At 39.0% G+C, this 24,258-nt stretch overlaps 1 protein-coding gene across 1 annotated transcript in view; it reads left to right on the plus strand.

The window, feature by feature from the left end:
• The first annotated feature begins 311 nt into the window (after positions 1–311).
• Positions 312–24,258, plus strand: part of LOC139734351 (midasin-like) — a 132,495-nt gene continuing 108,548 nt past the window's right edge. Inside the window, exons 1-3 of the mRNA XM_071645142.1 lie at positions 312–426; positions 1,189–1,386; positions 9,442–9,581. Coding sequence (XP_071501243.1) covers positions 312–426; positions 1,189–1,386; positions 9,442–9,581 — 453 coding nt within the window. The remainder of the gene's footprint in view (positions 427–1,188; positions 1,387–9,441; positions 9,582–24,258) is intronic.

The following is a 24,258-nucleotide window of genomic DNA, read 5'->3' on the forward strand; positions in this document are numbered from 1 at the left end:
AATTAATCAATGATAATGATAAGAATAATAACAATTAAAACTATGATTATATCATAATATATACATATATAGGCCTATCTTAGTTTTATGTAACTGCTGACGATCACTGTTAAGAGTCCAAATTTCTCAACGAGCGATCCGGCGTGAGAGAGGGTGTGCCAGGGGCATTCTCTCTTCCCTCAGTAAGACTTCTACGAGCACTTTAGGTAAAACAAAGCCTCTCTTGAGACGGGGGGGGGGGGGAGGGAAGGAGCGGCAAGGGGAGGGGCGATTGAGGAGCTGAATGGCGCATTCAGGCATAGTATCATTAAATGGGGGCCAACAATCGAGACCGCGTCGAGTTCGACATTGAAAAAGAGTTCCATGATTCATTCAGCCAACGAATCATCCAGCCCATGAACTCATCACTAGGCAAATTAAAGGCCCGTGAGTCCTATAGAAAGGCAAACAAGGCTAATTAGTCCGACGCTAGGCAACAAGGCCCACGAGTTTGACGCTAAGCAAAAAAAAAAAAGAAAAAATCCACAAGTTCGATATTTCAACATTACGGGGCTTATATTATGACGAATTGAAGGGCTTTTTTTAATCTGGTATCGAACTCGTAGACCAATTTTGCCTAATGTAGAACTTATGATCCTTATTTGCCTATTAAAATGTCGAGTTCATGGGCTGTAGTGAGTCGTGGGCTCTTTATTCGTGGGCTGTATCGAACTCGTGACGTACCCCTTACATTTAGATTAAAGTGTATACAACTTTGTCTCATCCTAAATGGGCACTGCAAGTTCTTTTATTTATTCTATTTCAGTAATTTTCAATTTGGAATGACACAATTTCCGAATCTGAAATGTCGGAATTTCGGAGCTTGGGTATATTTTATTCCAAGCTCATTGTGTCACTGCCGGCAACCAGGGACAGCCTGGTGAAAGTGTCGCTGCCCGGAAAGCAATAGAAGTCCCACTGGTTCCTCTTTTTCCGACATGTTTGTTAAATAACAGATCAGCAGTTGTGATCTTATAAATCTCATTTGCAGAGGGAGACTGAATAAAATTCACATCCTAAGTAAAATGTTATTGTGGCAGTTGCTATAGCATATTAAGCGTTATCATATTATTGTCATCATCACTTTATATGTACTTCCCCATTTTCCCATTACAATATCTATCCGTTTTTCCTCTTTACTTATAACAGAAGTAACCATGGCCCTTTTGCCGGATGAAAATGAACAGGAAACTTGCTCAGCAATGGGAATGATTTGCGGCACCGTAACACTGGCCAATGGACAAACGGTTGCCATGGTACCTAAACTGATGACTGAAGAGGAAATAGCAAGAGCGGGAAATCATCCGATGCTGAAAGGAAAAACAAGGTTTACTTGTAGACCTCCAGGTACGCCAATGACAGGTTTGCATCTAATTTGTGTCGTGATCTCCATTTATTTGTTGATCTTTTGTTTTCAATCCTTTGTTTACCTATGCATATTACTTTGTTACCACCAACACAAACTAATAATCAACTCAGTTAAGACTTAAGAGGCAGTTAAAAAGTACGGATAAATAGCAGCATGCTACTTTGAATATCGCCGGTTCCTCCCCTAATAGAATCTTATAGGCTTTATAATTATTGTTCATTGAAAAATACGAAAATAAATTGAAATTGAAAATTGATTTTAAATTGATTATTAAATGCCACTTGGGAATGTCTTTGAAACCCTCTTTATTTCCTCTGCTTGTTTTACAAGCATCACTGATATTGTTTATTTGTGAATGACTCTATTCACATCGTCTTTCACTGATACACAGTGAACTCTATGGTACGCATGAATCCGATCTCATACACTTTCCGTAAATTTACAACTTGAAGGCCTTGTCACACCTTTGCGGGTAAGCTACGCGGGCTTATTGCGAGTAGGCGAGTTCCGTACATGCGTCTTCCCGCTAGATGCGTGCTACTTACCTGCTACTTGCGTGTATTCCGTGTGAAATGCGTGAGAGCTTCGAAACCGATCCGTTTTCAGTTGCGAGCGACAGAACCTGCGTTAAAGCCTGCGTGGGGGTTGCCTGCGAGGTGCTGCCGCTAAGGGCCTCCTATTGGTGTTCTGCTTGTACCTCTGCTCTGCGGGCAAACCCCCGAGACTCACCCGGAACGAGTTTTGAGCATGCTCAAAGCCTTGTCACACCGTGTCTGGGGAAGCCTTGCGGGTTGACTTGCGAGAATTTTATTTTATTTTATTTTATTTTTTGCTACCAAGACCTCCCAGCAGTTGGTCCGCACCTGACAGTACCTACCGCGTATCTCGCTCGTAGTTGCCCGTAGGTGCTCACGCAAGTCTGATTCACCCGCAGCAAAGTTTTTTTAAGCGTGACCAAAACTTTTCCGGGTGAGTCGCGGGGACTGCCGCAGAGGTACACCACCCAGAACGCCAGTAGGAGCCCCGTGGCTGCGGCAAGTCACAAGCAGTTGACCCGCTTGAAGTACGTAAGTTGCCCGTGGATCTATGCTTATGCGCCGGAAGCGCGTGTCATCTGCGGGCCTTCTACGAGCATAATACGGGTGTTTTACTGGCAGGAAATGGTGTCGAAACTGCCAATCCCATCCGTGTAGCTGGTCAGTTTTGCTGGCGTGGAGCGAGCTATACGAGCAAATTGCGTGCATGCTGAGGGCCAGTTAGTGCCTTTCTGCTGGTTAGTTTAGAGTCGGTTGTGGCCAAGATAACGACATTCTGTGTGGGACATCTGACATAGCAAATTCTTTCAGAGGGATTCCTGCACCGAGTTGTCAGCCCTCACTCGCCACCCACGCGCCTGACACGCAGGTCACACGAAATGTACGTAAGTAGAACGTTAGTAGCACGGGTCCAGCAGGTAAGACGCACACGAAACTCGCCCAATTCCTTGTCCGCTTGCAAAAATTGCCCTGCGTGCTGGAAAATCCCCACACGCAACAAGCCCGCCTGGCTTGCCAGGAAAGGTGTGGCAGGGCTGAAAATTGGCTGCGGGTTAATAGGAATTGCATGCGCAACTCCGGGTAACTACGGGTGAGATACGTGCTAGGTACTGTCATGTGCGGGTCATCTGCGGGAACCTCCGGGTGGCAAAAATTGTTCTGCGCAATTCATACGCAAGGCTTGCCCGGAAAGGTGTGACAGGGCTTTTACAACTACCCCCCCCCCCCCTCCCCCCCCCCAAAAAAAAAAAAAAAAAAAAAATCATCATCATTTACACGTTATTTAACCCGTTCAGTACGGGAACCTGGTGTCCTGTGCATTAAGCCTATATATGAATTCGGTGTGAAAGGGGTTAACAGTTAAGTTAAATATCTTATCATATCTCAAGGACTTCGGCTATCATAAAATTTTATCTATCGTCAGGGTTACTTCTCTTTACATTGCTTGCAACCCCGCCCGGGAACCCCGCAAAAATATTACTAGTAATTTAATTAGTATACTTATACGTAATTTGCATCCGTGCTTTCAGCTTTCAGTATAGCGTCCTCGCTCCAAAAATCATTTCCCCTATACAGTGCGCATCAAAAAAGGTAATCCAACTTTGATGGGCTACAATTTTATGATTGTGAGCTATGGAGATCGCAGTGTTGGTTATGAGTAAAGGGGAACTCTTCCTCTTTCCATTGATACCTAATTATGTTGACAAATGTCATGCATGACTGAGCACATGAAATTGAAAGACAACAATGACAAATTGCACTTTTTCCAAGTTTGCGTGTTATTGTGGAGGAACAATGCATGTCTCACTGCATGGATGAGGTCTGTCATTGAAAGTGGTCAAATCATCAGGCCAACCTGCACGACTGCAATTTCGTGCTTAGGGTTTCTTCTAACGTTTTATGGTTCATAACCTTCAGCATGGCCTTGTTGTCGGTAACTTGGTCCTTCCCATAAAGGGTACCATTATCCATTTTTCTCTCTTCATACTCAAGACATGGTTTGTCGCTGCGAACTGTGTTTTGAATATGAACAAAGAAAATGGACTGTGTGGTTTGTCCTCTGTGTGAGCGACCAAGCTTTCGGACAGGTGGCCATGTTAAAGGTTATGGACCATGTAGGAGAAACCCTAAACACAAATCCTAAACATAAACCTGCATTGGTACAGGCTGGCCTATTTGCCACTCTCATTGACAGATATCATCCATGCAGTGAGACATGCATTGCTCCTTCACAATAACACGCGAACTTGGAAAAAGTGCAATTTGTCATTGTTGTCCCAGTTCATGTGCTCAGTCATGCATGACGTTTGTCAACATAATTAGGTATCAATAAAAGAGGAAGAGTTCCCCTTTCCTCAAAGCCAACATTGCGCTCTCCATAGTTGACAATTATAAAATTGTAGCCCTCCAAAGTTGGATTACTTTTTTATACACCCTGTAGTTGTCTTTCGCGATATGTCACGTGAATGTCAAATACCCTTAGATTGTATTTATTGAGTTATGTTGTCTTATACTTGGAAAACTGGTGATCTGTACTAATGAATAGTCTTTATGCTTGTTCGCAACTGTATCGTTTTTCCCCCAAATTGCTCCGAAGAGACAAGAGCATATATACTTTTATGGTCTACTTTTGTTGATGATGGAAATAGAATTGAAGATTGCAAAAGTTCAGGTTTCCCGGTCCCTGACTGTTATCTAAAGTAAGGTATACCGGTAATAACGATGATTATGTCATAGATTACATGGCAGTATTATCTAAAATACATGTCACCTGTCGCCACCCCCCCCCCCCAAAAAAAAGTATATAATATATATATCTATATATTATACACGATGTATATAATGTGGTAGACCACACTCGACACTAAAAAAAAAAAAATTATACATTTTTTTTTTTTGCTTATTTCTAGTACATTCACTTTCAACTTCACCATTAAACAGAATTCAAAGTCCACATATGGAACACACGATTGGGGTAGAGTCGTCAAATTATGTCTCTTTGTGAAGAACATTTTGCTCGATGAATTGAGTAATATCCCATACATGTTCGTTCCTTGCTTTTACAGATTGTGCTTCTTCACCTTGTGACAATGGGGGAACCTGTACGGAGACATACACAGGATTCAGATGCTCCTGTGGCGAAGAATTCTTCGGCAAAAACTGTTGTAAGAAACCGATCATAATCCCTTTTAACACTGTACGTTTAAGTATATATTTGTTTCAAACGTGCTTTATCGGTACATCTTAGTGTATGTGTATTAACCAGTCCAAGTCGGCATAGCTGAAGCTGCAACATGTTCATTACACATGTATAGTTCTTTCTTACTAAAACGCACACATTCCGTACAGGAAAATAAAATAAAAGAAACACTGTAGTCCGAATAACACTAAACAAAAATCACAAAGAATGACCTAAAAAAGGCCAAAGACAGACAAAAAACAACAACACCCATCTCATATCCAACAAACAGAAAATCTTCAAAAGCATAATAAGTAAGATAATCTGGTAAAACTATTTTGTATATAGGTATTATATAATCAAACGATCTTAACTCCAGCTGACATTCCGCTCAAAGCTATACCCTTACAATCTACTTCAGAGATCTCCTGTTCTATGGTGTTACAAAAAGCATTTCCCACTTTTGATCCTTAATAGTTCAAAAAACTATATTCATTAGATAACACTGACATTGATGTTATGAGCAATAGCTGAATAGTGTACAATTTTGTTGGAGACAATTCTAAAATGAGAGCATAATTCAGTTTCATTGAATTAAACATTGATTTTTCAATTAGGTTTCAGATTTTGTTCTATTTTCAATCCTCTGTTCAAAATTTTAACTTTGCACAGAAGTCAATTGATGTGTATAATGCATGGGAGTGTGTAGTTGACACCCAGACAATGGTCCTGGACAATGACAAGGATTTGAACGCTGAATGCTCCATTAGTTTTATTAATGAGAATTTTCCACTATCACAGCTAGTCTTTATTCATTCTGAAATGTGGTGTATGCAAGCACATGGAAACATGTGCTTACTTTTTTGATGTGCATGCATTTCACCCTATGCTAGGAATTCAGACTAGCAGTGTCCAGAGCAATCCATCATGAATAATTGATAAAGCATTCACGTGCCTTGGAGCATGCAGAGCTCTGAAGGGCTTACTCCTGTAAATAAAATGGAATGTCCCAGACCCCTTCACAAATTCGTAGCAAAGATACCAAAATGAATTAAGAAAAAAATTAATTAAAAATCAATGATGTAGTTTGGCAAAAAACTGAATAGCTGTAGATATTGAATATGAATTCCTCTACAAACTGCTTTTTGGTTGGAAGATGAAAGCTTTTCTGATGGAATTTGAGGGGACTATATTTCATTGTGTACGTGTACGGAAAATAGGTGATTTTTTGAGTGACAAGAACTCGTAGTCTATTTTTGCGGACCCTTGGACAGAATTTGAGCGGAAGAACCCACCCTGGAAATTTGATGGATGAAAGGGTATATCTCACTTATCAAGGTTAGTGAAGCTGAAACACCTCATTTCTCCCAGCTATTTTACAGAATTTTTTGAAATTTGAATTTTAACACACGTCTCTATGGGGAATTATTTACCCGAGTGAGCCCTATAGAGAATGCACGCAATGCACACAAGTCTATGGGAAGTATTCATCCCATACAAGCTCTGCTGGTTTATGTTGATCTATTATGTCAGATCTCTTCTTCCCTCCCCCTTCTCCTTCCTAACCCCTACCCCTTTCCTCTGCCCCCCCCCCCCCCCACTCTGCTTGGCTACAATTTTTTTTTCTTATTATGTTGTTGTGGTACTAGATCTGTGTACATAGCAGTCATCAGTATCGCAAAACTTTGAATGACTGTGTTATTTTAATGTATTTCTTTGTTTTGGCTACTACTGAAACAGCTCAAAATACATAAAGTTAGTCTGTTTGACAAAACAAAGTCTTTTAAAGTACTTTGTAGGCAATAAGGTGATGATGACACCCCCATAATCAAGGATAAATGCCTGCATCTATGTATTCATCTTATGAAGAACTGATCAACACTGCAAGATTTATTTTTAAAAAAAAACCCCAAAGGGCATGATTTTCAAAAGTGTCCCTTTGAGAAGCTTCATAACCTTTGAATGTGTAATTTTCCATATGATGTAGGGGCAAATATCATCAAATACACATTTATGATGTTAAAAAGTCAAATGAGAAATTGGACCTCCATTATAGGGCTCACACCTGTAAATAAAATGGAATGTCCCAGACCCCTTCACAAATTCGTACCAAAGATACCAAAATAAATGAAGAAAAAAATTAATTAAAATCAATGATGTAGTTTGGCAAAAAAACTGAATAGCTGTAGATATTGAGTATGAATTCCTCTACAAACTGCACTGTTGGAAGATGAAAGCTTTTCTGATGGAATTTGAGGGGATACGTGTACGGAAAATAGGCGATTTTTGAGTGACAAGAACTCGTAGTCTGGTTTTGCGGACCCTTGGACAGAATTTGAGCCGAAGAACCCACCGTGGAAATTTGATTGATGAAAGGGTATACATCTCACTTATCCAGGTTAGTGAAGCTGAAACACCAGCCTCATTTCTCCCCAGCTATTTTACAGAATTTTTTGAAATTTGAATTTTGACACACGTCTCTATGGGGAATCATTTACTCGTGTGAGTCCTGAAGAGGTGGTATACAGGTTCATTGTTCAGGGTCATTGCAAGTATACACACTCACATACACATCATTAGTTCCTGTGTAAAATTCAGGTTTTGTATACAGAGGGTTAAATTTGACCAAAATCTGGAACCTAAGTATGAAATTAATCATGGATTTCATGACACTGATATAGGTTTTCATATTCAAATCACCTCCAACTAAATTGTACACTATTCAGCTATTACTCGATCCTATCAATGACAGTTTTATTTGATATATAATTTTAGAGCTATTAAGCATCAAAAGTGGGAGATGTTTTTTGTAACACCTAGTAATAATAGCATGTATTTCACACACACACACACACACACGCACACACGCACACACACACACACATACACACACTCACTCACAGACACACACAGACATCTTTGGATCTGTGGTTTGGCGAATGTACAATCCCATCATGCACGTTACTCGTTTCGTTTTTGTTACCTTCTTTGAAGCATGCATCGTAATCCACACACCAGACAGCGGTTATCAAAGAATCTACAACTTTCATGGACTGAACCTGAGAACAGATATGACGTCATTGGATTTCGAAGTTAGCACTGACAATGCCGCTACCATCGCTTTGACAATGGAACCAACCCAAGCCAATATTGAATATCAGATAAGTGAGTCTCCTACATTATATGTTGTTCAGTGAAAAACGTACAATATGCTTAGATTAATGTAATGATTGATTTTATTACAATCAAATTCGTTAAATTGCTATTATACAGCTTATATATATATATATATATATATATATATATATACATATTTCGTGTCAGTTAAAAGAAACAGAAAAACAAAACTGAGTACTAAATAATTCAAAATCAATGATCAAGGGATGAAGATTGATATATTTTTACAACGCGGGTTTTTCATTTTCCCCCTTTTTTTGTATGATATCAATATACTGCCTTCCTCTCAGTTATGAATTTGGTCGGGTTGATAGTTTGATTGATATTCGTGATGACGATTTACAAGCCAAATGGTAAACGCACCAAGGCTGCATTGTGAACTAAACCAACGACAAAGAAAATTCTACGTCATGACGGGTGTACTGGTCTTTTTTTTTTGGGGGGGGGGGGGGGTGGGTGAGTTCAGGATTTAATTTTTCATCGGCTATGTCCTTCGGCATGTCTCTCCTCTATGACTTCCTGCACACGTGAAGTCTACTTCTGTTCATCCTCCGTTACCATGGTTACAGTTCGTTATTCCGGAGGTCCGTTAGTCAAAAGATGAATTAGGTTCGTTATTCAAAAATTAGGTTCGAAAAGTAATGGTAAGGTTCATAACTTCGAAGGGTTGATAGTATGCCCATCTCTTTGAATTCACGGGCCTTATTTCATTGTCGGGTAAAACCGCACCTTGTTTCCTGTACGGATGATAATTACACAAACGAACCTTCGGAATAAGACAACAAATATTGAATTAACGAACTCTATCTAATTTTGGGATTAATGATCATCCAAATAAATTCTGATATGGAATTTGTGTGTTTCGGAATAGCGAACCTTCGTTTATGATTACTGCTACTGATAATGGAGGAAAACAACCCATAATTTCTGCGATCAGCTCACTCATAAGAAAATTTTATATAGAAAAACTCACAAAAGTTTAGGGAGCTGCAGCTGCTGTTATAATAATTATGTATGCATGACAGAGACCTTTAAGTTATCAATGTGGTATTGTGTAAGCTTTGAAACATTTTTGGAAGGTATAGGCCGATATATTTGCAGATCATGTCTACAGATGTTTTCCCAATCTTGTTTGTGAACAGTTATAGGAGGGTGGAAAAACACAGCAACGGAGATCTTTCGTTCCGGTGCTTCGAAGCGAAAGACGCGAATGTCCAATGTGCTGTCTGGGCCTCAAGTGTACGATCGCTTCTGGCTGAAGTTTGCCTCGAGAAACTTTTCAGTTGGTCGCTATGGCAACGCAGAACCATTCTTCAACTGGTTTGATCCAAACCCGTTAGAGTTCAGATCCATCGGACTTATGACATGGCATGGGTCAACTGGTCGATGGAAGTTTCACTCGTTCTGTTAGTAGGGAGCTTTAGATTTGCAACGCGGACGTTCAATCTTCAAGGCGACGATTGCGTTGGCTGTTCTCTCTCCCTGCGTCGTGTTGCAAAGTAGCTATAGCAGGGGCGTCACCAGCTTTTTTTCAAGGGGGGTGCGTTTTGACCCTAATGTAACGAGATTTTTTTTTTTGTTTTTTGGACAGACATTTGGAATATAGGAAGCTCTCAATCCCTAGACTTTTACTGTTGTTGAGGGAAACCAAATGGGGAAAGGGCACCGGCGTAGCTAGGATTTCATCTTTTACAGTAAAAAAAACTACCATTATACTTTGGAGCTATATTTTTTCGCTTTGGAAATAAAGGGGGGAGGGCGCATCGGGCGCAGCTGCCGGCAGTTACTGGCAGCAACATCAGGAGAAAGACATAACAATTGAATGCGAGCGAGCGGAGCGAGCGAGCTTGAATATTTTGACATTTTACAGTAAAAAAAAAAAAACCTGTCGTTTGTTGCTATATTTTTTCGCTTTGGAAATAAAGGGAGGGGGAGCGCCGGACGGAACTGCTGGCAATTACTGGCAGCAACATCAGGTGAATTGCATAACGAATAAATGCGAGCGAGCTTGAAAATTATACATTTTACAGTCCAAAAGCTGCCGTTCTTAGCCATATTTTTTCGCTTTGGAAATTAAGGGGGGGGGGGGGGGGGCGCACGGGCGCAACTGCAGACAATTACCGGCAGTAACATCAGGGGAATTGCATAAAGATTAAATGCGAGCGAGCGAAGAGAGCGAGCTTGAAAATTTTACATTTTTACAGTCCAAAAACTGCCGTTCTTAGCTATATTTTTTCGCTTTGGAAATTAAGGAAGGGGGCGCACCGGGCGGAACTGCTGGCAATTACTGGCAGCAACATCAGGTGAATTGCATAACGATTAAATGCGAGCGAGCTTGAACATTTTACATTTTACAGTCCAAAAACTGCCGTTCTTAGCCATATTTTTTCGCTTTGGAAATTAAGGGGGGGGGGGGGGGGAACGCATGCCACCGGGCGCAACTGCTGGCAATTACTGGCAGCAACATCAGGTGAATTACATAACGATTCAATGCGAGCAAGCGAAGAGAGCGAGCTTAAAAATTTTGACATTTTACAGTAGAAAAACTGCCGTTTGTAGCTATATTTTTTCGCTTTGGAAATTAAGGCGGGAGGGGGGGGGGGGGGGCGCACCGGGCGCAACTGCAGACAATTACTGGCAGTAACATCAGGGGAATTGCATAAAGATTAAATGCGAGCGAGCGAAGAGAGCGAGCTTTAAAATTTTACATTTGAGCACAGTCCAAAAACTGCCGTTCTTAACCATATTTTTTCGCTTTGGAAATTAAGGGAGGGGGCGCACTGGGCGAAACTGCTGGCAATTACAGGCAGCATCATCAGGTGAATTGCATAACGATTAAATGCGAGCGAGCTTGAAAATTTTACATTTTACAGTCCAAAAACTGCCGTTCCTAGCCATATTTTTTCGCTTTGGAAATTAAGGGGGGGGGGGGGTGCTGGAGCGCATGCCACCGGGCGCAACTGCTGGCAATTACTGGCAGCAACATCAGGTGAATTGCATAACGATTCAATGCGAGCGAGCGAAGAGAGAGAGCTTGAAAGTTTTGACATTTTACAGTAGAAAAAATGCCGTTTGTAGCTATATTTTTTCGCTTTGGGAATTAAGGGGGGGGGGGGGGGCGCACCGGGCACAACTGGACGATTACTGGCAGTAGCATCAGGGGAATTGCATAAAGATTAAATGCGAGCGAGCTTGAAAATTTTGACATTTTACAGTCCCAAAACTGCCGTTTGATGCTATATCTTTTTTTGCTTTCGAAATTGAGGGGACGCACCGGGCGCAACTGCTGGCAATTACTGGCAGCAATATTAGGAGAATTTAGATCGCGGAGCGAGCGAGCTTGAAAATTGTGACATTTTAGTCCCAAAACTGCCGTTTGTAGCTATATTTTTTGCAGTAAGGGGGGGGGGGGGGGCGCACCGGGTGGAACTGCCGGCAATTACTGGCAGCAACTTCAGGAGAATGGCATTACGACTAAATGCCAGCGAGCGAGCTTGAAAATTTTGACATTTTACAGTCCAAAAACTGCCGTTTGTAGCTATATACTTTTTCGCTTTGGAAATTAAGAGGGGGCGGGGGGGGGGGGGGACGCCCGGTGCGCCCCTCCCCCTGGATCCGCCACTGGTAGTCAAGGGTGTCGGTTTATGTTCATGACTGGGGGAGGTATGACCTGCGAGGTGGCGTCGAAGTGACCAAGTATGGGAAGGATGTCCAAAATCTATGTATATAGTCAACACTGTATAGAATACACTTGCACTAGTAGATAATTATGTATAAAATCAGTGCTGCCAGAACCAGGGGTGCGAATTGCTTTTGCCCACGATTTTTTCTTTTTTTTTTGTTTTTTTCCCCGATGCAAAATTTCAAAAAAATAAATAAATAGATAAAAAATAATAATCATTTAGTGTCCGGCGTTGAGGTCGCTCGCAGACTGAAGTTTTTTAATTTTTTTAAATCTTTTTTTTAAGGGTCTGAAGGGGGGGGGGGGGGTGCGTTCGCACCCAACGCACCCCCCCCCCCCCCCCCCCCCCCCTGGTGACGCCCATGCTATAGGCCCCTAAACTCGAGGACGCAGAATATAAATACAGAGAAAACGGCGCCCCATTAGGATCATTGCATTGATCAAGTAGCTCTCTGGGGTGTGAATTTAAGGGGACGCATAGGTAAAGCCAAGAAGCGACTGCGAAACGACGGGAGATCGGTTGTATAACAAAATCTGAGCTTTCCTTCCCCATCTCAGAATATCGCTCTTGAACAAGATCTGATTTGTATATGGTAACTTAATGTTCTGCCTTTTTTTGTTCTTTTTTTACAATTCCTCAACGTTGTTCAGTGATTGCGTAATTCTAATCAAGTTGATTGTTGTAAATATTGTGATTCTGTATAATTTTTCAATAAAACATAAATATTAAAAAAAAATCAATTAAAAAAAAAATCTGAGCGTGTATGCGCAGAACAGTTTTTTTCCTCTAAACGTTCGCGTCACGAAAATCTAAAGCTCCTTATTGTGTTCAGAATGGCACAGACGCAAAACAATAACTATAAAGACAGCGATACTCGATGGTTGTTCTTATGTTGAGTTGGTACAGCTATTACTGCGAGTGAACAGAAATAGTTTAGGACTACGCACTCTGTCATTAAGACTTAAAATTGAATTAAATAGTGATATTGAATTTGATGTGAAGATGATTTTAATTGCAATGTGCCCTTGAAAAATACCCGAATCTTCACTTGGTATATATGCCTACGTACTGTTTTACAAAATGGTCAAAAGGACCGTTTAAAGGGACTGTACAGTACTGGTTGAGGTGAGGATTCAGCTTGTAACGTTTTGCGAGATATTTAGAAACTACTCTATAAAATGTTAAAGAGCTTACAATTCTAAGGAGAATCAAAAGTTTATTTGATGAAAATCAGTTTTGAAATGACTGAGATATCTAAAAACGAGGTAAAACAAAGAGATCCTAACAAAAGTCGTGGCCTGTCAATTGATCCTAATAAAAGTCGTGGCCTGTCAATTTTATTAGGATCGCTTTTTTTTAATCCATATTATATAATGAAGAATGAGTCTCAAATACGCCATCTGTAGATCCAACAAGAAGGTTTTTATTCACAAAATTTCTAACCCGCCTCGGGCCTGCAGTGTAGTGTAGTATACAATGATAAGTCTTGGCCCGAGGCGAGTTGAAAATTTTGTGAATAAAAACCTTCTTGTTGGATCTACAGATGGCGTATTTGAGACTCATTCTTCTTATAATTATATAAAATATATACATACATTATTAAGTCACTACATTATGCATAAATTATGTGCCAAGGAGAACGACCAGAACGCACACGAGGCGCGTTTATACTTGGGCCTTGTCAGCGTTCACGTCGTTCTCCCGGGCACAAAAATTATTTATATGTATTATATATATATATTATATATGAATATATAAATGTATATATATATATATATATATATATATATATATATATATAGAGAGAGAGAGAGAGAGAGAGAGAGAGAGAGAGAGATTATGAAATATATATTAACATATAATATACATCTGTATATTTATCAGGCCTATATGTATATAATAGTATATTGGAATGGTAATAACAGACTCTGAGCTACTATGTTGATCGAAATATGCCAAGACGATTAACAAGGTGGTAGGCTACAGTAGTTTCTTGTATATAATATTAGCCATATCTGTTTCAATACTAACCCATAAGTTCTATAGCCATATTCCTGTGGTTTTGCCCTGTATTTTATGATCGTAACTTTTGCTCTTCATATAGTAAGCGATTCATAAGGACTATAACACATTAATAGCGCAAACATGCGCTAAAACCAATGTTCGTGTGGAACTACCTATGTAGCATTATTGTGCCATTCCTGTATGTACAGTATGTCCTAGAGCATTAGAGAACTTGTCATTCTATTTGCATACAGCAAAGAAATGGTGTCCCAGCAGTTCGTTTTATATAGCATTTTACTGAGTGTTCCTTGGGCACTCGGGGCAGGATTGTGTTTCTTATAGTTTTGGTATTAACAGTATCCCAAGTAATAGGTAATGACACTTGCGCATGTATGCATGTGATTTAATAGTTGTAGTAGCCACGGAAGAGGAAGGGTTACGGAATCTGTTGCGGCTCTGTGCACTACGAGATTTAGTTGGCCATGATTATAGGTCTGGGCCCCGTTGCTAGAAACCTTGCGTTTAAACGCAACTTGCAACTGACTGTCACTGGCCAATCAAAATCATTGTTGCATGCATGTCTTCTTAATAGGGCAGACCATGAGCCAATCAGAATGGTTGTTTCAAAATCAGCAATTATTTGCAATTGATCATTGCAACTTTGCAGCTGGATGAATTTTGCATTGTACACTACACAAACGACAATATGGGCTAAACACGTGATTCTTTGCGACCTTCTCTATGATCACATTGACAATGCATTTTTTCTTCAATTATAGCTCTATAATTTTCGTTGTTCCCGTTGTAAGAGTAGCATTGTACACGTTGACTTGTTAGGCCTATTTGGACCAAAATAAAACTTTGTTGTCACATTCCATATTATCTCGTCACGGTTCGTTGAATTGAGTGTTTTTGCCAGTGACAAGTCCCCCTTCTGGTGTGGATTGAATGAATGCAGCAATATTAGGGAGTAGCGCACATCAATGAGAGTTTGAGGAAAATAGGACAATCCGTTCAAAGTGTTTGAATTTTTGAAATTACTGATCAGTCACTGCTGGATGAGAAGACTACAACAGCTTGCGATGTCGTGTACGATATAAAGAGAAATATAAAGAAATTTCAACATATTCTTCGCTAACTTTTCTCGCATAATAAAGAATACTTTACTTCCCTCTTTTAGAAAGTAGGGGAATTACCTTAACATGTGTCAGTGACAAGTCGGGAAAATTAATGTGCACTAAAATTTTGTAAAATTCTCTTTATATTTTCGTTTTATATATCGTTCTGCGCATGTGGCATCAACATAGTCGTCTTCTCATCCAGCAGTGACTGCGCAGATACTTTAAAAAATCGTAACTTTTGAACGAATTGTCCAGATTTTCCCATAAATTTTACTGATGTGTTATACTAATATTGCTGCCTTCATTCAATCCACATGCATGAAGGTGGACTTGTCTTTATTATCTATATTCTTATATAATTCTCATTGAGATGCGGGGTGGATTACTTACATAGATATGAATCAGTTCATGTTAACTGCAGCTGCTGAATGTACTATATTCAACAGATTAATATGTGCATGTGTGTGTGTTTGTGTGTCAGCGTGTGTGTACGGGTGTGTGTGTGTGTGCATATATGTTGGGTTTGTATGTGTACAGATATAAATACTTTACGACTACACCGATTTCGTTCTTTGGGAAGTTTGATATTTCTTTTTTATTCGTTTTTTGACACTATAAAAACAGAAAGTTATCATGCGATGAATACCTTTGCACGGGATCATAATGTCACGTGGTCCACTCTAATCAAATGGATAGGACGTATGGGATAGGGCCTGCTCGATCTCGGGTTTATTTTAACATTGTAATCAGGGAATTACTGAGCAACAATCGCTTCCATAGGTGGCTTGTTCAGGAATCAATAAACGACAAAGTTCCAGATTGCAGCGTGATGCTGAATTAAAATTCTTTTGTAGCATTTCCACGCACCTCAGAGGAAACCAAAGCCAAAGAGATTTAGTGGATTGGAAGAGCAGCAACATTAGTAGAACACATCAGTGAAAGTCTGAGGAAAATCGGACAATCGTTGCAAAAGTTATGAATTTGTATAGTTTTGATGTTGGAACCGCTGGATGAGGAGACTATCAGAAGTTATGACGACATGAGTGGGCAACACTATAAAGAAAATATAAAGGGAATTCCATTTAAAAAAAAAATCACTTTTCTAGCATAATGAAAGAGCACTTGACTAACCACTTTCAGAAAGCATGCACACAGGTTGATGGAATGTGTAATTTTCATGAAAAAAAAAACAAACTTTTTACAACTTTCACTCAATCCACATTTCTCTTTTGGTTTTGGTTTCCTTCAAGGGAGATCGAAACACAAATATTATTGTGCAATAGGGTAAATGCAGCAATATCAGTAGAACACATTAATCAGCGAAATTTTAGGAAATTCGGACAATCCATTCGAAAGTTGCATGTATTTATTGTAAAATATGTTTTGTTGTAATGCAGCCATTGCGGGATCAGAAGACTAAAAAACGTTGTGGCGTCATGCATGGACAACAATAAAATGGAAATAATAATGTTTGAAAAAAAATGTCACTCATTCAAGCATTATGAAACATCATTTGACTTACAGACAGGGAATAATAGGGCCTATTGCCCTCGACACAATGTCTGTATAGCAATTCGAGGGCGGCAATGTGTACTTTTGATTTAAAAAAAATTGTGGAATACTCTTTATATCTTTTTCTAATTATTTACATAAGTGACTGCACGAGCTGATAGTAATTAGGTAGTCTTTTTTTTTTATCTAGCCATGGCAGCACAGAAACTTTAAAAAATTCATGCTATAAGTTATACTATATTGCTGCATTCACTCAATCCACGTGTACTGGGTTCCATTCCCCTTTCGACACAAATCATAATGAATATTTGGTAGGATAAAAACCTCATGGGTTACAAGATAAAGCTTGGAGCAGAGAGATGTGAACTAGGCTTGGTCTTGCGACCTTGCTTGCTATATATGGAGATTATTGACTTTAAAGGTATTATTTACCATTTGCAGATGAAACAAAAACACGCAGCTTGAGTGCTTCAATATGGTAGTTTAAGAATTTGAGTTAGGGATAGAAACAACGAATGAACAGTTGTTAATGAGTATAATCAATGTTAACATGGTTAAGTACTAGCCCTTCAATATACAAAATGTTAGCGGTACACTGTAAAAACATCGGTGTCAGATTTAACACCATGGGTGTTAAATTCAACACCGATCAAGAGTTAATAGAGGACCACACCCACACTGGGTGTAGAAAATGCACTGTGATGGTGTTGAAAAGTGTTTACCTGACACTTCGTGGTGTTAATTTGACACTGTACCTGGTGATATTTTGACACTGTACTGGTGTTAATTCAAAAATGACACCACATGGTGTTGATTTGATATTTGTTGGTGTTAATATCAATGGTTTAACACCCGTCCAGCTTCAATAAGAGACCACACCAGCTGGTGTTACTGTGGTGTAAATTTATTTTCACATTTTTTCAAAAATCTAGTATTTTGATGTAAAATTCTTGATCGTCTTGTTTAAATTAAAAATCAACAAGAAGTGCAGTTACTAAGAAACTCTTCAAAAAACATTTTTATATTTGGAAATGACACCCGGAGGTGTTACTGTGATTTAACACCATAAATGAGCACCGAAAATTTAACACCAGCTCGGTGTTCACTATTTAACACCGGACTTTTTGCAGTGTAGTTATACAGTACCCTCCGCTTAATCGGGTAGGCTCGAGCAGAGCGTTTCTTACCCGATTAAGCGGAGTACCCGATTAACAGACGAACACGTCTCATTCACAGTTGACACACACAATGTGTATGTACATGCATGGTACACTGCATCAAACATCTACAATGTATGATAACCCCCTGTGCTTGCATGGCACAATACATAGGGCCTATCTTATTGCTCAGTCACGAGCAATGATTTTCATTCTTTTTATGGACAAATATGTCTTCAGAAAACTTTGTCGTTTCACTATCGTCTCCTCGCTAACACGCAGGCGTTTTCCGAAATGAACACGTCTCTTTGCGTGCACAAGTCACGTAGAACGTCGGCTTACTGTTCGAGAAGCGACTGTGGAAAGGCATTATTTTGGAGCTGGTGCATGGCCTGATATTCGTTGCAAACTTCTCCTATTGTAAATGTTTTTGCGGAGCAAGAGAGAGTACAAGTGTGTTCAACTCCAGTCTGTCTTTGCAAATGTAAATGGCAGCTACATGTGTAATGTTCGTTTGCGTGTGGCAAGTCGGTACTGGTACTTGTGTTTTCATGTTTAATCACTCCCCAGATGATAGTCTTCATTGCAAATTAGGCAGAGAATGCGATTAGCCATGGAAAATTAGACATTCATGATTTCTTAAAGTGTTATGTCTGCAATAAAATGTGGGTAGAAATTGGCTTACAAGAAATTATTTACCCCTTTATGCGAAGAGCCAACCCGATTATCAGGTAATTTTATTGTGCATTGGAACTGATTTTTACATTACTACCCAATTAAACGGATACCCGTTTAAGCGATACCCGATTACGCGGAGAGTACTGTAATAAGATTTCCTATAGAATAAACTTTTCATTTCCTTACTTTTCCTTTATTTACAAGAGAGCCGCCTTGTGTTTGTTAATGCGCGTTGGTATGTTTGCATGTATGTGTGTATTACTTTGTCTGTGTTTTTTTTTCTACTACCGCTTATGGAAATTGTTGTTGTTTTTTTTTGCAATTATATTTTTTTTTTCTGTGTGAGGGGGCTGCATTCTACAAGCCCTGTTTTCAGCAGTCCCCTCCATTTCCAGCAATAATTTTCTTTTATGCATCAGTACCACAGTGACGTAACAGTTATTTTGTATCTTTGTTGATAATTTACATACATCTCTTTTACATTGTTATTCTGTTCATCGCATTGTGGTACTGATTTTCTGACATCTGTGTATACGAGTGTTTCATTGTATCTATAATTATTTTGTTTGTTGTTGGAAATGAAATAAAATCAACTTGAACTTGAACTTGAAACTGTCTACATCAAGTGATACAGTTATTGAGGAAAAAATAATATCTCCTTACAGGCTTTACTGCGAAATTTTGGTAGGATGTTTTGTGATATACACTGACCTACACATATGCATGTATATGCATCAAATATGATTATTCAAACATTTTTTTTTTAAATCACTGCTCCCAATGTTAAACAATACCTTTTATTTTTTTTCTTGTCGATAATATGTATAGGCCTAACTTCATAATGACAAAAATCCATGCAAAAGAACAGAAAAAGGAGAAGAAAAAGAAAGAAATAAAAACAGGTGCAGGTACAGGTGAAGAAGAAGAAGAAAAAAAAAAGTGCTGAGTTTGAGCAGAAAAAATCCCTAATTGAAATTTTGAAGATCATTTAGTTGAAACAAGTTGATTTACTTGGAGATGGATCAGGAATGATATTGGATCTTTTTGTTTGTTTTGTTTTGTTTTGATTTTCGGACACGCCTCGACCGAGCTGTGCGCTATACCATGGACCTTTGCTAAGACTGGTCCATGGCTATACACAGGCGTGACGCACCTTCTGCAAGAATTTTCATCTATTGAAGGAGGCAAGAAGAAGAAGCAGAAGAAGAAAAAGGAAGAAGGAGGAAGAGGAGGGAGAAGAAGAAGAAGAAGAAGAAGAAGACCTGCAACTGCTGTGCAGTGGGTAATGTACAGTACGCAATACGACTGGTTTAGTTTCCAATCCAGTGTGTGTTACAGTCACGTAACAGTAGGTCACTGACCTTTACCAGTTACTAGTACGTTTATTAGGTACTTATGGAGCGCGAAAAGTGCAATATGATGAGAAGTACTTTTTCGAATGTACAGAAGAAAATAAAAAAATGATAAAAAGTAACCATTTTGTATTAGAATAGCTGATTTGTTGTTATTAGTATACTATACGGCATACTTCTGGGCAATTTGAAGGTACGTTATAGTCCGTATGTCTATTATCACAAAATTTACCACGTAATTTATTTTGTGAGCGTAGCGCACTCCATAGCTACTCCGTGCTCGCATCGCACGTGTACCACACAGCTGCCTGCCTGCAGCACTGCCACTGAACGTGTACAGTATTTACAGTTTTTTTTGCAGCTTGCAAATAATGTATTGCGACATCGCATAGCACGCCACATGTTCCATAAATTTGACATACACCACGCTATACATGTGGGGCTAGCAGCTGGGATGTGAATGAGAAGGCGAGCCAAGTCTACTACGTCTCTCGTTCGCCCGTTCTGCACCAGCATGGACTCACTTCATGAAATCAACTTGAAAAGATATCTTCGAACTTTGAGGAGTTCGGAGTCGTCATACTTACATCTTATTGAGGACGCGTTGCCTTCAGAATGCAAGGTAAGTGCACCTCTCGAAAGAAACAGCTGTGTCTTGCCTTTTCATCGCTTTTTGGGCCGTGAGTTTGGCGACGGCACGGACGCGAACGGTACGCCATCGCCAGCGAGAACCCGTACCCTTTCATTGACGATTCGTGTAATGTTATACTAATAGCGGTCAGCTGGCCAGGGCCAGGAATGGGCTATAAATGAATGTCATGTGAACAAATTCTTCCAAGGAATTGAATAACTATTGTTTAGGCCTATAGGAACCCGTCATGCGACCATTATTGTAGACTGACTAGCATGAATCTCAGGAATGAATTTCATGTCACATTAGTGGGACAAATTCTTCCAAAACTGGGACCAAGGTCAAAGGAATTGAATAGCCAGCTCTGTATAAGCGAACATTTGGTAAGTTTACGGTACCTAAAGTTTAGCTGCAGCTGCTGAGCCCCAAACACGCCAAAACAGGAGAGTCACAACATTCAACAAGCAGTGTTTACAAGTAGAGGTCCCTGTCAAACCGGTACCGATTAAAGTTAGGCTACATTATGTAGTGTAGAAAAGGGTACTAGCCTAGTGTCTTTAGAGTAAAATATTCAGTTTGCGGCAGTTTAAGCATTGTTAAGGGTTTTGTCCAACTTGTAAACAAATCAGGCAAATTATTTTCAACCATCTCATATATCATAGACAAGATTATTCATTAACGCAATTGTTTTCATAAAAGAAATTTACCATTGACCAACGCAGTTTTCATGATTTACCAGGGCAAAACCCGGCACAATTTTCGCCGATAAGGGCGATATGCGACGTAGTACATGTATTTCTGCTTGCGGCACGATGTACAATCCCTATGCAATACGCGCGTGCTCCGTGATCTTTAGCTGAACGCCTTCACATGTCTCGCGAACATTGCTAAGCGCCAATTCCCATTGCGAAAGCAAGTGAAAATAGCGGACGCACATGCATTGGCCGCAAACAAGATCGCAATTCTGGCGGTGTTGTTGATGTCTTTCTCGTGTTTTTCTGAATTTTTTTGATGGTAACATCCACTTTCCGAACAAAAATGGCGGCCCACATCGGCTCACGAAAGTTCTATTTTATGTGAGGATATGTTTTCAAAATCCATGAGCATCGGGAAAACGACAAAAAAAAATCAAGTTTCTTGGACCATTATTTCTTAATTGTTATGTTAAGAAGTGCCGAAAATTTTATTTTGGATGCGATATGTTGTCATTTAGGTGAGAAAATTTCACTTTCGTCAGAGATCATGCCCATTTTATCGGTTGGTTTTTGTTGATTGCTAGGCCCAAAACCACTATTTCGGCGCAATTGGTCAAAAATCGTGTTGCTTATGTTTCTTCTCACCTAGGAGAGATAAAAAGCTCTTTCAAAATGCTCCTGTGATTTTATGTGATGCCAAGGGACATGTAGACAAAAACTGAAATCATTTCGAAGGCGAGATTGTACCACTAAGCCATTGGTGGAGGATTAAGTTCGGCCAACAGGCTCAAAAGTGCATGTCGCCAACAATGATTTTTTATGTTTTCTCAACTTTGTGGGAAAATATGAGCATAAAGAAGAAGCTTACTCACAGTTTCAGAAAAGTAGCCGAACGTTCTATGAAAACCTAACACAACTTTATAAGCTTATCATTCTTTAACAACAAAATACCTGATGGAAATGTGTCGCCAGATCTGCTGAAACATACGTTACCATCTTTGTACTGCAAACTTGGTAATGCTATTACAGTGAATACTACACAATTGTATTGTTTTTCTGACCAAAAGGGGTCTGAGTTTATGTTAAAAAATATTTCATCACTCAGCTTCAAAAGACATGCGACTGCTAATCTCGCAAATATAGATATTAAAAAGGTAGATTTAAGAGAAGTAACATACGTTACCATCTTTGTAAAAAGTATGAAGGTGTATGGCTCTGAATGATTGTTCTAGAGTTGAGACTTATGGAGTAGATTGTCCTCATACCCATGGGTGGCAAAAGATTCATTATTATGTTGCTAACTTATACGATTTAATCCACAAGTGTAACATACGTGATGTAACTTACGTTACCACCAAATGACAGAAAGCTTAATTACACCATTAATTACTACCTAAATGTATATTTCTCGAATCTGTGCCGTCGATTTGAGGCCATGGGATAGCTCAGCAACCTCTTTTACTGGCATCTTGAGCATTGGCAGCGCGCAAAATACCTTTACATGATGTGTTGAAAAACTGAGTAAGTATTTGATTGTTGGAAATGTGTTGTTGTTTTTCATAGAATCATGCATTACTTCTGTTTATTGTGTGTTTATTAAGTCAGTATATTCCACCGTAAAAATCCAGTAATTACTTTGCTGTACAGGCTTATTCTTTTGAAATAAATCACTCAATTTATTAAGTAACGTATGTTTCAAATTTTGGTAATGTAAGTTTCAAGATGTTGTCATGATGATAACAGACAATCTACGGAAAAGCCCGTTTAATCTGAGACAATTTAATTGTTGCAGTTATGATGTTGATGAATTTCTGCGTCAAAACATATCAAATTCATTTACAGCTGTATGTTCTTGTTTGTTTGGAGGATGCAGTAAAAGGGGACATAATCATAGTATCTTTTAAAAAAATCGTTTGGTGGGCGTTGATGTTCAACTTGGCTTTAATGATGTCATATTTCAAGTATAAGCAATGAATTTAACATTGTTTTAAGAAAATTCAATGAATAGCTAATAAAATTAGAGATTACACAGATCTCTACTTCAAAACTAGTGGACCAGGTCCCTGCATTAATGTTGTAACGTAAGTTTCTAGTTTGGTAACGTAAGTTTCATCAATTCATGTCATTGAAAAAGGATATTTTAGAGAATGTGCGTGGATAAAAATAACATTTAATTGTTCTAGAACTATTGTTGAAGGAATTCTGTAGGGAAATACGTCTTTTCAATTATATCTATCTTTGGTTATCATAAACCAATATGGTGACTTACTCCCTGATTATTTTAACGGAGAAAATAAACTCAAATTTCTGTCGTAATGTCGTTGATGATCTCAAAGTGAAGAAAAACACATTTTGAATGAAGAAAAGGCAACAAAAATACAGTGCATTAGAGAAATGTAATTTCAACTATTACTGTTACCATCATAGATCAGGCCTACATGATAATAATAATGATAATGATAATAGTAATTATAGTAATATATGTTTCAGTAAGCTATATGTTTAAGATATTAACATTTTTTGTTCTTCCTTCTCGTTGAAGTTAATACAGTTGCAATGGGGAAGAGCAGTGCTAGGATTATAAAACCCCATATATAGGGAACGTGTTAGCTGTAATCAGAATGGCGAAAAGCATATCTCTAAGCAAAGATTCAAGAAAAAAAAAACTTATGCCCGTCTCATAGTTAACAAAGAAAAGAAGCAAAGTTACACATCTTTTTTTTTTACCCTACCACATCAGGGTAATTATAGGGGAGGGGGTTCAGGCTCCCCCGCCCCTTTGCCAGCAGTCAAAATATAAACAAAAGGAAATAAAAAGAAAAAAAAAATGAATCGCGGACTCGCCCTCCCCCGTTTGAAATAAAAACAAATACAAACATGAAATTGGGCTTGTACTGGCAGCATCGAATTGAGCTGAAGCCTTTTTTTTAATATATTTCTTCAATTTTCTTTTCTTTCTTTCTTTTTTTCTTGCTTGTCAGTCGATGAAACCCGGCAAAAGAAATGAAACCAAAAAAAAAAATAAAAATAAAAAAGGAGCTTTGTATTTTTCTGCCCGTCGGGAAATTAAAACTGGAAGTGGTCGACTTTTTCTAACTCCTGACCCCATCCCCCACCCCATAAAAA

This window comes from Diadema antillarum, unplaced genomic scaffold (genome assembly GCF_040938485.1).
Source record: "Diadema antillarum isolate AM-2024a unplaced genomic scaffold, OU_Dant_1.0 seq00000523_RagTag, whole genome shotgun sequence".
Lineage (NCBI taxonomy): Eukaryota > Metazoa > Echinodermata > Echinoidea > Diadematoida > Diadematidae > Diadema > Diadema antillarum.